Genomic DNA, 18,020 nt, shown 5'->3' with positions numbered 1-18,020 from the left:
AATAAGGGGCTGGGTGCCCATCTTTTCTTCACCAAACAGCTGCCTTAAGAGAGAGTTCATATAAACTGTCAGGTTGCCTTTTTCAATGCCATCCAGTAATCCCAGCACGCGTTTCTAATTTTTAATCTTCTGTATAAGTGAGACATTCTCCATTGCCAATCGCCATTACCTTAAAGTTTCCCTCTAGGAGTAAGAGGCGGCGGTCAGTGTCGCGTTTTCTTCGAGTGAATGGATTTTAGATGTGTTCTCTTTCATCTCGACATGGAGAGCGTCTATAGATCTTTGGATGGGTTCTAATTTACTATCCAAGGCAGTGCCAAGCACCTAACCTCTCTGATGAGGCTGGCAAACTCAGAGCGGTCCATACCGGCAATGTCTTTACTGCGTAGGTTGTGCTCTTTTCCTGGCATGGCCTGCTCTGCCATGTACCACGCCGAGTCTGACAGTTGAAATCTGAATAAAAGTTAGTTCTTGCCGTCGGTTTGCTGGTTTATGTTCTTTATGTTGCTGAGTAGAATTCTAATAGGTAGGTTAATTGATTCTAAATAGTCCGATTGCTCCGTAGAATTACATTTATTATTCGGTTTGTAGAGCGAGAGCCACACACAGGTGTTCACTGCATGTTACCGGAACAGGAAGTGCCATACCAGGCCAGGATTTCAAACCCATAATCTTCAGCACGAGAGACATGCACGAGATGCTTTACCTATTGAGCTAAACTCCTTTAAACAGTTTCTTTAGTTCTGTCTTTAGTTTCTTTAGTAGAAAATAAAGGCAGAAATATTGCGATACAGCAGCCTATGATTGAAATGTTTTTCAATCATATTGAAAGGTTTTTCAATCATAGGCTCCCCAATCAATTTCATCATAATCATCATAATCTTGAGAGTACTGACAGTATTATTATTTTAATGAAGACTGATCAATGTATATATAGAAGTTTAACATTTTGATGTGCTGAGGTATTACAGTTTTTCACGTTTACAGAGGGGGCAATTTCAGAATTGTGTCCCGCCCACTCTTCAGATTTTGTCGAGCGATTCAGAGTGTCTGGTGTTGCTCTAGTCAACACCTTGTTCTAGCTCGGAGAAACAATCAAGCCAGTCGGCGCCTTTGCGTGATACCGCATGATTCCACATGTGCCAGTGAGAAACACCCAGACAAGAATGTCACATAGGTACATCACAATGTCATACCACAATCACAAGGGTTTATAATTTACATTGTCACCACTGATTCAGTGCAAGTGGTAGCTACATTTAACTTGATCAGACATAATTTGATGTAATATGGCACAAACTCCATACTGTAGCATTGACAAATAGATGAGGGGTGCTTTTATACGTACGTAAGAGTTAGTGAAGATTGACTGCGGACTCAGGACTGTATAATACTGTAAGCCTCCTAGACTGTAACAATAGTGAACCCACTGTCATGAAAATGAGCAAGTCCATTAAAGCTCCACACACCCTTTTGCTGATTCTGAGAGAGGAGGCTGGACTGAGTACAATGCACTAAAATGATCAAAAACCCTTGAAAATCCTCCTAACGTATGGTTTAGAGTCCTCTTCATTTATTCATATGACCATGACAGTTAGGGTTAGTCATGGGTTAGGGTTAGGTCATGGAATGAATACAAATAATAATAATAATAATAATAATAATAATAATAATAATAATAATAATAAATTGGAAGAGAAGAGAAGAGAAGAGAAGAGAAGAGAAGAGAAGAGAAGAGAAGAGAAGAGACATCACTATTTACATAAGGCAGGTCAGCCCCCTCAGTCCTCTCAACCCCATCCCGTAATGCATTGCACAGTGTTTCCAGTTCAAGGATAAAAGAAGTGAAGCAGTGGGACCGGGTTGCATTGTGGGACAGGCATCCATTCATGCCTTCCCACTTAAGGTATATGGATAAATACAGTTGCACAGTTACTGTATGCCATGCTGCATGAATAGTGAATAAATGCTGAATGTATTTACTGTATGTAGAGTGTAGTGTAGTGTGGTAGGTCTGGTTCCTTTGTAGTGTATGTGAGGTCTGTTGTCCTGTACCATGTGTCAGTACTATGCTAGTTGTTAATATGTCTCTGCATCAGTGTCACCAAGACTAATCCCTGCACATTTATTGTACTTGCTGAATATAGATGATAATAATGATAATAATGTTTCAGAAGCTGGAGACCCCCCCATCTGATCCACACCAGCCCAGAAACCGCCAGAAAGTTCTAATGAGAAATGTTCCCTTTTGCAAAATAAATCAAGCCAATAAATAGATGCAACATTAATTCAGTCCATTTAATGGAAACATTGTTGGAGTAACAGTATACAGGTAACTGTTGTGTCTTGTGAAGACAAAAGAAGAGTCAAGACGACTTTTCATAGTATCACACACACCTGACACACATATCTACATATCTCTTTCACACAAACACACCAGTAAAGATATGACTTCAAGACAATCAAGTGATTAATGCATGAGTGTCCCATTGATTAATAGACTATTTAGCATCACTTCTCCTGTGCTCTTGGGGGGCACAGAAAATATATAAGAACAATCTGAATCACTGCAATATTTACACATGGTTCCAGTAACAGTGATCCACATTTTCTTACACTAGCTTTAAGATCCATGATAGTGTACACTGATAAATCGTCATTCACTACTGCATAGTGCTTTTATTTCACATTGCAATACTTCACACTGTTATTTGAGCAATATGGGACTGATGTAGATAACTACCAGGCTGTATGTAAAAAAAACATAAGAAAGTTGGACGTTTTATATGGTCAGGAAAAGAGGCAATGATGTTACAGCTGTTTTCGTGTAGCTTGATAGATGTCGGGTTTTGATCTCAAAATGTTTTAGGTGCTTGCCCCCTCTGCCCTGTCATCCCTTTCAACACCACTGACTACATGTTATGGATGAAAGCAATTTGGTTACAGCCTTTTGGGAATTACATGGGAGAACGTATTCAGTTGTTTCAAATAATGCAGAGGAAGACATTTCATTTTATATTTTTAGCATTCGGCTGAAGTTCTTATCAAGAGTAACTTACAATGAGGGAGCAGGTAGGGGTTCAGTGTCTTGCTCAAGGGCACTTTGGCAGGACACAGTTATTGATGGACACACACTGGCTATTGCAGAGATTGAACCAGTGACCTATAGGACAGTCTCTGTACCCATTAGGCTGCCGTCCAGGACATAGGATTGAGAGGGGAAACAGATAGGGTAGTTAGGTGGGGTGGGGTGAGGTGGGGTGGAATGGGGTGGGGTGGGGTGGGGTGGATATTGAGATGGGTGGGCTGGATAGTTAGATGGGTGGGCTGGGTAGTTTGGTGGGTGAGGTTACGGTGGCCATTTTAGGACATCCTCAGCCGCCTTTGTCATGTAGATGGACTTGCATCAGGTTTAGCTGTCTTTTGTCAGAAACCTGATGCAACTCCATGACAAAAGATAACTAAACCTGGCATAAGTTCATCGAAATCTGACAAACTCCATCTAAGTTTGACAAAGTACAGCTAAACCCGATACAACTCCATCTATGTCTGACAAAAGACAGCTAAACCTGACTCAAGTCCGTCTCAATCTGACCAACTCCATCTAAGTTTGATGAAGTACAGATAACGCATATACAACTCTAAGTCTGCAGTCTACAAATGACAAAGACTGCTGAGGATGTCCTAACATGGCCATCATGTGGGGTGTGTAGTTAGATGGGTGGGGTGGCCTGGGGTGGGGTGAGTAGTTAGATGGGCAGGCTGGGTAGTTAGGAGGGTGGGGTAGAGTGGGCTGACTGGGGTGGAGTGGGGTGGCTGCAACCGTGCCTGGGGTGGGTAGTTTGCAAAGTTAGCAGTAACTAAAATGAAAACAAAAACTAGTTGTAAATTGAAATAAAAATAAAAACATTACTATATTTATATATATAACTATATTTTCTACTTACAAAACTAACTGCAGTGAAATAAAAATACAAACGAAATTTCCTTAGTTTCCATTTTTCATAATTTACTTGCCAGGTAGCCTAAAGTGAAATGTTTTGAGTAGAAGATTTTTTTTCTCTCTCATTTGTTATTTCTGTGGCTATGCGATGACTACACCACAAGATAGCACTGTGTGCTGTGGGCAGCCTGGGCACCCGCTGTTCACTTACATTCAGTAAAAAAAATTAGTTAGCCATGGAACCAGTAGTGAGAATGGTCAACAGAAAACACCAGAGACCTATTTGGAATTATTTCGAGCACAATTCTGTCTCAGATAAGAGTGTATTGTGCTAGGTGTTTAAATAAAGTGAAAAGTAATATAAATAAAATGTAAAAAACTATTTACAATCTGTTATATTTTGTATTATACAATACTTTTTTTTAACTTCTTAAACATTAGCCTCTGAAAAATACCTCACTTAAGGAAAATGTTAAAACTGAAACTAAATAAAAACTAATACTAAACACTTTCAAAAAATAAAAAAATAACTAAAACTAAATTAATTTGAAAACCAAAATTAAAAACTAAATGTAAATAAAAATGAAAAATACAAAACTATAAGAATCCTGGTAGTTTGGGGGGGGGTAGGTAATTAGGTCGGTGGGGTGGGTGACTCCCCTTTTGCTCAATACCAGCAACAGTAGCTATTTAAATTTCCACATGGAAGCCCTCACTCCTCCATTTCCTCCATGTTTCAGTGTCCCTGAAAGCCACTCAACCAAAGTCAACACATCAGGGGCCTCACTTTTAAAATGTACTTAATCTTTATCTCAATATCATTTTTAAAAATGTGCTCATGTCTAATTTATAAAAAATATCTGAGACTGAACACAGCTGTGTATATTTGTTTGAAGTGTTTCTTACCCACTTGTAATATAGAAATCACAAATGAACTTCAATTTGAACATGTTCGCAGCAGTTTGCCTTGTGAATGCAGTCATTCTATAAACAAAGCCAGTGCAGCAATGGTTGACAGTTGTTTGCTTCTTGTAGCAGACTATTTATAGGATATTTTACCCTGTTTGTAATGTTAAACTACACACCACCAATAATTGACTTAATATAAAGTTGTGTACACTTACTACAACTTTATATTACACTGACTACTATCATACTTACTCATCAGTTTTCTTTAAAGATTAAACTCAGTTTGAAGAATGATATCAACACCTATCACCTATCAATATTAATATTTTTAGGCCCCTTCATACGAATTTGACGTAGAGCAACAACCATTTCCATGTCAAGTTGATGTTTTATAAATAACTACTTTATCGTGAGTTGCTGGGGCGCCACCGGGTAATACCAAATGTGACCGTAAGACCTTTCTAGAAATGAGACCCCAGAAAATGACTTTTAAAATTTCACAATTTTCATTTTCTTTTGTGGCAGTAAAATAAATATGCATTTTATAATTTAAGGAATTAATCTGAAAGCATTTCATTAACATTACAATTGAAGTGGTGCTCATAACCACATTATAAGGCATCATAAGCACATAATAAGCACATTTATTAAAATCAGAGCATAAGACAATAAAGCCAATGTGCAAAAAATGTAGGGGGTTGAATACTTTATGGGGTAACTGTACAGTTAATGACATGCCATTAAAAAGAAAATAAGGTAGGTGATTTCTGTATGATGATTATATTGTAACAAAAATTAATCTAGGTTTCTAGTGGGATTATAATCTGCTGGTAATGCATCACAATGCACAAGTAAAGTATTACCAGCAGTTCCCCACTATTTTCTCAACATGACACTTATAGCAAAAATATACTGACTATGGTTTTTCTTTAATTACAATATATTATCACTGTTGATATAGTTAATTATTAGTATTGCACAAAATCATCCCAGGCTCTACTGTACACAGTAGTCTTACATGAATAGGCTTTAGTTTTGCCAGTATTTTTCTTTTCTTACAGAACTACATTAACAGCACCCTGCACAGCTGCTATATACTGTAACTACTTGATTTACCATGTTTTTTTTGTCTATAGTAGATTTTCTGTTGTTGATTTGCATTATTTGTTTGTGTACTAGTAGGAGGGGTTAAAATCAGAACCCTATCTAACCCTAAGCCCCCCCCCCCCCCCCGCCACACTCCCATCCACCACCACCCCCGTGAAACGGCAAAACAACCATGGAGACAGAAGTTTGAAGTTGAAGTGGGACATGGAGGTGTCAGGAGAGGATCTGGTTAGACCCTGATCTTTGACATTTCAGCCATTGAGTTGATGCTCTCATCCAAAACCACTGTCACCGTAGACAGCGATGAAGACAGAATATGTAAAGTAGGAGATATATAGATCTAGCCTTGTAGGGGGCGGTAGCCATGAAGGTGGAGGAAGGAAAGGCTCCTTTTAGTTCTCTGAATGGATGATGAGTCAAGGGTCAGCCTCAGGTCAACTGTGGTGAAGGTATGGTGAGGGGTAGAGTTAGGGTTACAGTAATGGCTATGGTTATAGTTACTCCACACTAAAACACTTTTTTTGAGTTCTAAACTGGTATTTAATATTATGTAGTTATGAAACACAACAACGCTGGTCATATTGTCAACATTTGTGCATTACTTGCCGGTGCCGTATTTATCTCACTAAACCTGGCTCAGTTCGCCCTCCAGTGGGTAAAATGAGCAGCTGGTGTTCAGTTGGAGATGTAGCCATGTTCGAGGACAACTATCCTATTCTTTTGCTAGCAACCCCAAACCCCTCCCTCTTCTCCCCTGCTCTTCACCCCCAATGTCTTGCATTTTTTTAAATCCCGCAGTAGGCGGAGAGAAGCTCAAACTGAGGGTAGAATTACTCTTTAAGGTTCAGATTACTGGTAGGGTTAGACAGGGGTGAGGTGAAAGTGGGTCAGGGCAGAAGATTGTGAGGTCCTAATTGGTATTCACAATGAATCCAGAAAAAAATGGTGCAGTGGAGGTGGAGGAGATTTTACGTTGGTTGTCCCAAGGGAGTTTTAAAGAATGAATTTGAACATCAACATTCCCATCAACATTTGTAGATGGAGAAGTGAAGGGTTGGGCCATAAGGCCTGCAATGACTGAGGGTTTGATAGGTCCAATAAGTGAGCTCCTAATGTCTAGTCAGCGTAGATGATGAATCCAGAGAAGGTGCTGTACTTGTTGTTGTTGCCGCCATGAGCTTTGCCTCCATCTAGTTTAATGTAGACCTCGTCTCCTGGCTCCAGATGCAACACAGCACTGTTGCTGGCATAGTCATAGTTCTGGTCAGCATCCTGGGCTATGGCACTGGCACGCACCTGCAGGAGCACACACACAAACACACAGACCCCCACACATATACACGCACAAACATGCACAGCACCATACGCACAGAGTCAATATCTCAATACAGTCTCATAAAATATTGTGAAATGAGTAATAACTCTGAAACGCAGATTGTGTGTGGATGTTTTGTGGACACAAATTCTGTGAACATTACGTTCCTCCACCGTGACAATAGCAGGAATTGAACATGGCATTTTTTTTTTTTTTTTTGGAATTATGTGTTTATTGATTTTTTTTAGAATGGGGTGGTACAACAATATAAATACGTACCTATAGACAGAATATGTGACAGCCACATCTTCACAGAAGGTATTTCATGGGTGGACCACATTAATAAAATACACTTTTTGGCAAGATATATTGTGTCAACCATCAAAATCTTTGTTAGATGCTTTAATTATGGTTCTTGATGCCTTTGCTAGAGTATCAGGATTAATACCAAATTACGATAAATGTTCAGGTCTAAAATTGGGGAAAATTGAGAGGTATAAACTTCCAACTACCTATTGATGTTCCAGTTAAATGGTGCAATGTTAATATTAAAATGTTGGGGATTTATATCCCAGAGAAAAAACAATTTGATGACGGCTAATTTTGACATGAAATAGGAGAAAATTGATAAAATCTTATTGCCCTGGAGAGGGAAAGCCTTATCACTTTATGGTAAAGTAACTTTAATAAACACACTTGTGGTTTCTCAGTTTACCTATTTCAAGCTTTACCTACACCAGACAACAGTTTCTTTAAATGTTGAGGATCAAGCGGAAATGCATTTATAATTCCTACGACAATGCTGGTCTAAATTTACTTAATAACAAAGCTCTTGACCAGTCATTAAAAGCATCTTGGTTACAGAAAATATATAAAAACCCACTTAGTACAACATGTAAAATTTTGAAACATCCTATATATACAGCCCATAATACTCAGAGATCTAAGGGGTGGGTGTGATGCCATTTGTAATCTTCTGATTTTATTAGGGAAGTTCTTTATATTTAGAACCCAAACATAATCGATGCTAACATTAGGCTACTTTACAGCAATGGTTAAGCATTATTAAAATAAGAAAACAATAGCTAATGACAATGAGATGTTAGTGATCCATAAAAAGAAATGGGTAAAACTGTGTACTTTACAACAATGGTCTTGATAGATCAATACAGCTGTTAGGCCATGATAAAATATATATATATATAATTATATGTTGGTCGTGTTCGGTTGTTGTTGTTTTGTTTTTGTTTGTTTTTTTTGTTTGTTTTGTTTTTTATAGTGTCGTGATTCCGTTCGTTTTCTTCAGTCTAGTCTTCTTTGTTGGTCTGGATATAATGATTCAAGTGTGTTGGAGTTTATATATTGTTTCATGAAGTGGAAGTGTTTCTTGAATTGGGATGATGTGTGTTGGTGAGGGGGAGAGGTCGATCGGAATATAGATAACCTAATCATTGCTCCTATACACAGGTTTTATAGCATAGCTAATTGCCTTTGTTTATTAGCCTTGTCAATGATGTGCTGAACATCATTGTGCTTTACGTTTGCGTAATAAGTTTAGGTTTATTGATCTGTTTGTTTTGTATATTTCACAAAAAAATATATATATTGTGTCCAACAAGTGTACAGAATCAGAATAAAGAACAAAATTGCTGTCATGTTAAAATAAATATAAGCTAGGCATTATGTCAAACTCCCGATCAAATATTTTCTGTGAAAATGGGCTTTCTTCCAGGTTGAATCCGGTCACATTGCCAGAATACATGCATAATAGTATATATTTCCTTATCACATGGGGTGTAGTATGTCCTATGGAAGAATTAGAAATTAGAAGTTATTGAATATTTATGTCGGTACATTTAGGATAGATCTCTAGGTTACTTTCCAGTGATCGCTGGACCACAGATTTGAGCCTCTTGGGATTCTGAGGTAGTGGTCTGTACATCCCTGGGTCTCAGGCGATGTACAACGCTTTGTGTACATCAGCCTCATAATAACGACAACTGTACATGTATGGATTGTATTGTAGTTACAAAATTGTACAGGATAATGAGCATACCATAGATCTGGTGGTCTACGTACCCTGAGGTTACAAAAGGTGTATGTCTTGTCTGTAGGGCACCATGTAGTTTGTACATCAACCTCCTTGAAATGGTATTTGTATAAGAAAATGTTTTGTATAGTATATGTTAATGACATCGAGCATAGCGACCTCTAAAAGACTCTACTGATACAATTACTCTGAAAAAATGTTGTGCTGATTTGTGAACTTGGTATATACTGTATATACAGAAGCATTTCTTATCAGCCCCCTGTCTTATACTCCTGTGTATTGTTGATTATTTTGTTGTTGTTGTTTTTTTCTGTCTTGCATAATTTTTTGTTTTGTTTTTCTTGGTTGTCTACCGTTGGCTGTCTGTTGTTTTTGTTTGCTGGGTGGGGAGGGTGATAAGGGGGTAGGGTGGAGGGGGGACCAGGGCGTCATAATATGGCAAAGAGGTGCATTCCGCATTGCCCTATCCTCCTCTGTTAAAGCTGGTAGAGACAGGAGTTTATAGAAGTCTCCAAATGCTTTATTGATTAAAAGAGGGTCATAGGTTATAGAGCCAGTCAGTTTTATTGATTTAATAGACCTTTCATTTTGTTCCCTTTTCAGCTGATGAGCAAGTAACCGACTAAGAATATATAGATTGCCAAATTCATAATGTTCCAGTTTCTCTACCTTTACCTCAGGTTTGTCTGTGTTTCTCTATTTAAAGGCACACTGAGTAGGATTTCCCCCCGTGAAAAAGCATAAACTCATCCATCCATTGGTAGTCTGTGACAGCGTCAGTGTCTGCAGAGAGTCTGCCTTCCGAATTTTCGGGATGTTTCTGGGCGTCAACCTTTTGGCAGTGGGTGGCTAAATCGTTTTATATCTAAAAGCCACGCTGTCTAGCGATCCTGAACTCTAATGCAGAGTAACTGGAGTTCCGGTCAGGGCTAGTGTGTGTTGTGTGCCAAGCTACCGTTGTTAGCGCATAGAAAAGCTGATAGCTACGCTAACCGGCACCTACCTGTCCAACAAAAAACAGGCCAACTCCACATTGCTCTTCATCCCCATCCTCTCCTTCAATACTCTCCAACGGGTGAAAGCCAACCCCAGATTCACTCTCATTTTGGAACGTACCTTGTCTGCTTGCCGTTGGCTGTACTTTTTTTTATGGTTTTGTACCATTCTGGCAACCGCAGGGAGGAGAAGTCATATTTGAAAGTTGTATTTACAAGCCACAACCCGCAAAATCCTACTCAGTATGCCTTAAACTTCTTGATCAGTGATGTATGTGAAATAACATAACCTCTTATTTTGGCCTTGGCAGCTTCCTAGATTATCCTACTATAAAATGAGGAAAACTCTGTCCGTCTGTCTGTCTGTCTGTCTGTCTGTCTGCATCCATTTTGCTCCTCAATGGTTTGGCCAATCAATCTGAAACTACACATGGGCATTGAGCATTGGCATAGGCAGGGACTGACTAAGCTGATTTTTCCATTTTGCCAAATCTACGCTGTTTATGCGCATTTTTGGCAAGTCTGCGCGGAGTTGTGGCGTGCACATCCTGCGCGTATGGACTAGTTACTGGTGATACAGGGGAATGTTGATTCTCAAGCCAGTATTGAGAGAGTTTCTCTTTTATTATGGAACAAAACTCTTTGCTTTGAATTAAAGCCATGTTAAATCTCCAATAACAAATTTGGGGGATTGTAATACCCATATCTAGATTTAAGTATACTGTTGCATAGTCAGATAATACAATGGATACTCCCGCCGAATAGTTGGATGGATGAGTGGTTGGATGGGGACCCAAATCAAAGGGGAGTTGTGAGTAGATTGTATTGTGCTATTCAAATAATTGCCTCCCCATCACTTAACCATATTAGGGCGGTTTGGGAGGAGGACTTTGGCTATGAGATCTCGGATAGTTTCTGGCAATTGGCAATTAAGAGGATAAATTCAACTTCTATTTGTATCAGACATGGTTTGCTTCAATTTAAAGTGTTCCATAGGCTCCAGCTCTCTCTAGGAGCAGGCTTGCCAGGATATATCCGGACGTATCCAACTTGCTTCCGATGCCATCAGGCTCCAGCCACCCTCTATCATATGTTCTGGTCATGCCTAACGTTGGTACAATTTTGGTCTTCTATTTTTGAGACATTTTCTTATATTTGCGACAAGCAGATCAGCCCTGACCCCGTAATTGCAGTCTTTGGTGCGGTCCCTGACGAGGTGAAGGTATCTGTTGCCCAGTCAGACGCCATATCCTTTTCATCTCTATTGGCTCTACGCCTTATTTTATTTAATTGGAGATCAGCTACACACAGACGCTGGGTTGGGGATGTGATGGCGCATTAAAGCTTGAGAGGCTGAAATACTCAACCAGGGGATCCACCCAAAGATTCTATTGAGTCTGGCAGACATTTTTGGACTACTTTGACCTGGAATTCCCTGCTAGAGACACTGAAACATAGGACTACGATCTAACTGATTGATAATCTCTGTAATATGTGTAATAATTTGTATTTTTTTTTATCATTGTTGTTTTTATTTTCTCTATATCTTGTAGATATCGTTTGTGGTCTCGTCGATTGTATGTTTTTGCATTTAAAAAGCCAATAAAAATATTTGAATATAGATAATACAATGGAGCCTATACTGCTAGACCACACCATATGCATGCAGGTAGGTAGAGTTATGCGGCCTGAATAAAAAGTATGATTTCTAAAATTAGGCTTCAGTTCCCTCCACGCATCTACAAGGCCAGTGGAATTACACAAGTTTTTAAGAGCACTGGAGGCTTTGGGGTTTCAAACTGAGGCAGAGGAGGACTTGTCCAACTCATTATTTAATACACAGTTAAAATCACCAGAAATGATCCCAATTCCCATACTATGCTAGTGAAATAACAAGATTGTGTCAGATATAATAATAATAATAATAAATAATAAGAATAATAATAATAAGAATAATAAACGTTATTTTTCAAAATAAGGTTTCAAAGTGTTTTACAAAACAAGATCAAATCGCCAAGAGAGTTCAAAAATTGTCATAAAACATAAGAGTAAAAAGTAGGACTAAAAGAAAAGAAATAAGAGAATAAAACAAGGATAAAAGAGAAAATAAAATATTAAAATCATAAAAAGGAGGCATAACAGCTACAGTAAGAAAATACCTTTACATAAAAGTAAGTTTTAAGGAGTGACTTAAAAGATGATATTGATTTAACTAGCCTGAGATCCTCAGGCAGGGAATTCCACAATCGAGGCGCCCTGACAGCAAAAGCCCGGTCATCTTTTGTGATGAGGCGGGACTTTGGAACACAGAGGAGGGCCATACCTGAGGATCGCAGTCTGCGTTTGGGCATAGGGGGCTAACATGTCAGAAATGTAGCTGTGTATAAATATGGGAGAGTCCGTGTTTGGCCCATAGACATTCAATATAGTAGTGTTGCCCTAAAATGTTGCCATTTATAAGAATAAACGGGATCTTTCTCTTGATACTCTAGAATAAATTTAATTTTTTTATTTAGGAGAATTGCAGGACCTCTTTTATCTGAACTGTATGAGGACAAATAGACCTGACCAACCCAGTCCCTTTCAAGTTTAGCATGTTCGGTGTCTGATAGATGAGTTTCCTGCAGTAAAGCAATTGAAATGTTGTGAAATGTTCCATGAGGCCAATTTAAATCTGATGTTCAGGTTTAGTGTGCTTTAGTAAATGATAAAAGACTAGAGTGGACTAAAGCAGAAATACAACTGTGGGCGCAGAGAGAGAAAATAAATAAAAGGGAGAATAATGAAAAGGGTACGGAAAGAACCTCCCAGCACATATTTCCCATCCTCCTCCCTCCCCAAGGCCAATCCCCCAAATGATTAGGCCAGTTGTCTGAACAGAACCTATTCTGAACACTGTCATGTAACTAACAGGAATACCTCCACTGTACTATGCAAGAAATGCAATGCATCGAGGTATGCACGATTTGAATAGCAAGCGCAGTAAGCATAAGTGCTTATCTAACTGAGTTTAAAGAATGATATTAATGACAACAATTTGGTTAAGGCTAGGGTAATGTTTGGGTCATAGGTAAATAAGAAACACTTTTGCTGAAAATGAAAGCTTCTCTCCCATTCCCATCGGAGATGAAGGTAAATGTATCCACCCGTCCGCCCCTGGCCTCCACGCCCTTACGTTCCATCGCGCTATTCCAGTGTCAAACTACTGCCTGATTCCAGTCTCCTCTATGTAATCCTTTCCTGTTGAGGAAACACATTTCTCTCACTTTTCGAGCATGGAGCATGTTATTTGCATTTTAAGACACAATTTCAGGAGACCAGGCTAAATATCTGGACCTAGATATTATATACAGACTGCAGCCATCATACTAAGCTGTACCAGACTCCGATGCTCTTAAAAAATAATTTCACATCCGTTTTACCATACACTAAGACTAGACTACTAACTAGTATCATAAATATAGAAAAGAACAGTATTTGACAGTGATTGACACATTGGATAAGGGCCAATTTTTGCATTTCTGCACGTCAATGGTAATTTTCTCTGATCAAAATAACATCCCCTCAATGGATATTCTGTAAATGCAAAATGAATGGCCACAAACATTTGGATAGTTATGTCTTTAAACCATTGCTTCATCTCTGCATGTACTTTTCCATCTAATGACAATTGATTTGTACTATTACTATTATTATTATTAATATCATTATTATTATTATTATTATTATTATTTGATAACGTGTCAAACACAGAAACTAATAGCAGCCTGTGAGAAAATTCCCTGTGAAAATTAACTAATGGAAATGTTCCTTCCCTCTGTTAGTTGGCTGGAGGCGCCTAACACTGACTTTCCATGCAGATAGTAAAGATTGGATGGGAAATAAATCAGCTCCATATCAGAGACAAACCTTTGTTTAACAGAAATAGGACTGAATGTGAAAGTATCAATTTATGGAAACAGTCTGGATCAAATACTTGGCAGAAGTAACCTTGCCTGCTGTTATTAAAAAGAGAAATCAGGGTAAATCAGCGAGGTAAATCAAGCAGGGTTTGAATCTGCTTATTCAAATCAGCTGATAATACCATTCCACTAATTGACTCTGCTGCATTTTACAAGTCATCTTCAAATGGATCACAGCTCAAGGTAGTAGCAGTTTGTTGATCATTTACAAAGAACAGGAACGGGTTCTTTGTTTGAGGATATTAAAAAGTCTCACCAGTAATTGAAGACATAGTTTTCCGCTTTTTATTTGTCACAGCATAAAACACTGTTGGGTTTTATTCCAGGGCGGTTTGCTGTGTGTTTTGTGCTGTTTGGAGCAGCATTAGTGCGCTGACGGACAGGAGGGACGCGCTCGGTGGAGCGGCGCTCCAACAGCGGTTTGGCCCCTGGGGGCCGTGGGATTAGATCTGCTCCTGACAGCCTCCATGCAGCCTGATAAGAGACCGCAGGACACTCTTATGGATAAAACATAAAATGTAGCCAAGAGAAAAGGCATGGATTGCTGCATGAAGTGGCCTCTGTTGTTCCTTTAAAAATGTAATGCCCACCACCAATATTAACAATACCACCACAACTACTACTAATAATAATACTAATACTACTACTAATAATAATAATAATAATGATAATAATAATTGCAATAATAATAGTAATAATGAGAAGAAGAAGCAGATGAAGAAGCGCACACCTATTAATTGACAACATATTAATGTGTAATTGATAGAATTCTTTACAAGGGTTTAATGAATTGGTTCTGAATAGGTTTTCTTGTGATCTCATAATAATCTAACAGTAGTCATTCTTAGCTTGACGTAATGAAAGCTGATTATACAGAGCCACCAGATCTAACTGACCCTAAAGGCTGTTAGATCAACAGAAGCCCATGTGGCGCTTGCTGCCTGTGCACATCAGTACATGGTGTATACAGTCAGTTAAATAGACAATTCATAGTTTATATAGTCAGTTTAAATAGACAGCTCATATAGAATGTATATATAGACAGTTTATAGTCTATATAGTCAGTTTATATAGACAGGTCCCTCCCTTCCCTGCGACAACCTGGCCACTGCTCTGCCTGGTCCCAGCTCTTCTCCCTCCTGGCAGTGGTGGAATGATCTCCCCAACTCATCCAGGACTGCACAGTAAACCCATCTCTTCAGACTCCACCTCGCCCCCGGACCTCCTGCCCCCTGCCTATCCCCTCATCCAGCTGGTCCGTATCCTGCTCCCCTGCCTTGGCCTTGACCCCTAACCCGAACCAGGGTTGATATCCTCCACAGGCTTCCCCCCAATCCTGACCCCTTACCTGCCTCCCTTCACCCCCTACTTGATTCCCCTTACCCAAGGCATGGTCCCCAACACACACACACACACACACACACACACACACACACGTTTGGCACTTAGTTGTTGTTGTTACTATGCTATTGAATATTATACTTACACTTAGTTTTCTTGTTTAATGTTGTGGTATCTTTTGTTTTCATGATACTCTGGATTATCTGACTATTGACCCTATTGATGCTTGAGGAATGTTCACTTATTTTACTGTTGCACTAATTGTAAGTCGCTCTGGATAACAGCGTCTGCTAATGCCAAATTGTCATACTGTCAGTTTCAGGATTCATAGTTTATATGGTCACTTCATATCGTCAGTTAATAGTCTATATAGTCAGTTTATATAGTCAGTCAATAGTCCATATAGTCAGTCTATACAGTCACTTTATATGTACAGTGGTGTGACGCGACTGAAGGAGGAGGTGGATGTGAAGTGGATGAATTGGCTTCAACAAAGCGCACCAACAGTGTCACGCGTAAAACGTTTCTAATACGTTTCGAATACAGCCACTGTATACAATGCGCCCCTTTTTAAAACACCGATCTGGATAACAAGGTATGTAGTTGATGGTCAACTACTACATTCGCAGTTCACGCATTTCCATTTATTCTCTGTGTGTCCTCGTTGCGCCCTGTGCGTAACCGGATGGGTAAGTGTCGTGTTTTTTTTTTGTTTTTTTTTTACCTGGTTGTTTTTGCACAGATCAGCCCACATGCTGGTGCCGTCCCCTCCGCGCATCAGGACGTGGTAGGTGAAGAAATAAATCCCGGGGATGGAGCATGTGAACTTTCCCGTGGTCGGATCGTAATGGTTTCCCAGGTTGGTCACCACGTCGTCGAACTTCAGCACCTCGTAGCCCTCATGTTGCTTTTTCAGCCCTGCGTAAAAGGCGATCTTGGGCACGGTGCTGTAAGTGGCAGCGCTGATGGCTCCGGCCGCGTTGGGTCCTGGAGGGCCCGGTAAACCAGGTCGACCCGGTTCTCCTTTCTCCCCGGGTGGCCCCGCCGGACCAGGCGGTCCCGGCTCGCCGGGGGGACCCCTAGGACCCGCCTTCCCCGGACGACCCGGTTCCCCTTTTGGACCTTGGATAAAAGTGGGTAAAGACTGGACGAGGCTGTTGTCTCGAACCGTGTCCGCCGTAGCGGTGCTGGTCGGGGATTTAGTGCCGTAGGGGTCGCACACCATCCTACAGGTACCAAGCATCTCGTAGTGCGCCGCCGTCCCAGCTGAGTTGACCAAAACCGGGATGAGGATGACCAGAACCAGAACCATGACGACCCCCAGGACCCCCGCCGCAACCAGTCGCTTCCTGCCGACCAGCCGCGTCAGCGCAGGACGATCCTCTTGCCTGCTTTTGGGTGAAATCTTGCTGGCTGAAGAGGTAACCCTTTAGAGAAAAAAAAGTAGCAGAGCTACACTTCGCCTTGTCGGTAATGTTAATTAACTTTTTAGGGCCAAGCCCCCTTACACGTCCTTTTCTCTCGGTCCTTCTGTCTCCACACTTTTTCTGCTGATGTTTGCTTATTCAAGTGTCACTTGGAGTCTGAAAGTTCAGCCCTTTCCAGGCTACTTTACTGCTCGCTGATTTCCAAAAGCACTGGATTTAGCATCTCTGAATGGCTTCAGATCCAGACACCCAGTCTGGTCCTCTTTGATCCACAGGTCTAAAAGCAAACTGTTTGTAGAGCAGCTATAATCCTCCGTGCTTCAGTCCAGGAGACCCTCTGATTTATAGTGCTGAAAGAGGAAAGAGCGCAGAGACACAGTAGGACCAAGCGAGAGAGAGAGAGAGAGAGAGAGAGAGAGAGAGAGAGAGAGAGAGAGAGAGAGAGAGAGAGAGAGAGAGAGTGTGTGTGTGTGTGTGTGTGTGAGAGAGATAGAGAGAGAGATAGAGAGAGAGAGGGAAAGATAACGCACCATAGTCTATAAAATACAAATGTGGTAGTGACACCACCCACACCCAGTCCAGCCTACAGGATTCGGGTTCAACACCAAACGCAAATAAAGAGGCAATTAGGCCGATGATAAATAAGGAAAGTTACCAAACAAATAGATTATTTGGAGTAAAAAGAAGTGAGAAAAAACACGTTCACTTAAGAAAGGCTTCATATAATTTACCAGAAAACCAGAGGCAAGTAGCAAGTAGTTGCTCATGTTAATTGCCAACATTAGAAACATTTTTCAAGTCATTAATTGATTCATAGCTCATAAAGAAACAAACCAATTTGTCTTCTGGATCAAAACAAGGACGTTGAGGGAATGTTGGTGTATTGACGGTATTAAAATCAAACTAACCTCGCCTAGTCTGGCTTCATTAGGCCTCGAAATGTCCAGTTATTGAGAGTCCCTGAAAATGAG

At 40.1% G+C, this 18,020-nt stretch overlaps 1 protein-coding gene across 1 annotated transcript; it reads right to left on the bottom strand.

Moving 5' to 3' along the window:
* Positions 1 to 7,075: 7,075 nt before the first annotated feature.
* Positions 7,076 to 16,958, bottom strand: c1ql3a (complement component 1, q subcomponent-like 3a). The gene is made up of 2 exons (XM_071527561.1): positions 16,347 to 16,958; positions 7,076 to 7,255 (listed from the first exon to the last, which is right to left on the bottom strand). Exons 1-2 carry the CDS (start codon positions 16,932 to 16,934, stop codon positions 7,076 to 7,078), a joined length of 768 nt encoding a protein of 255 aa, XP_071383662.1. The 5' UTR covers positions 16,935 to 16,958.
* Between the last annotated feature and the right edge of the window lie 1,062 nt (positions 16,959 to 18,020).

The sequence above is a fragment of the Centroberyx affinis genome, unplaced genomic scaffold (assembly GCF_046629955.1).
Source record: "Centroberyx affinis isolate AG114_WGS23_722 - 3 ecotype Tasmania unplaced genomic scaffold, CSIRO-AGI_Caff_v1 ptg000113l_1, whole genome shotgun sequence".
NCBI classification, from domain to species: Eukaryota; Metazoa; Chordata; class Actinopteri; order Beryciformes; family Berycidae; genus Centroberyx; species Centroberyx affinis.
This window is presented reverse-complemented; position numbering and strand designations above follow the sequence as displayed.

What these genes read in the sequence shown, in the direction of transcription:
- c1ql3a (XM_071527561.1), bottom strand. Translation starts at nt 16,934, where the DNA reads ATGGTTCTGGTTCTGGTCATCCTCATCCCGGTTTTGGTCAACTCAGCT. An exon ending in ATCTGTGCAAAAACAACCAG is followed by an intron (nt 7,256 to 16,346) that starts GTAAAAAAAAAA and finishes GTGCTCCTGCAG; the next exon opens with GTGCGTGCCAGTGCCATAGC.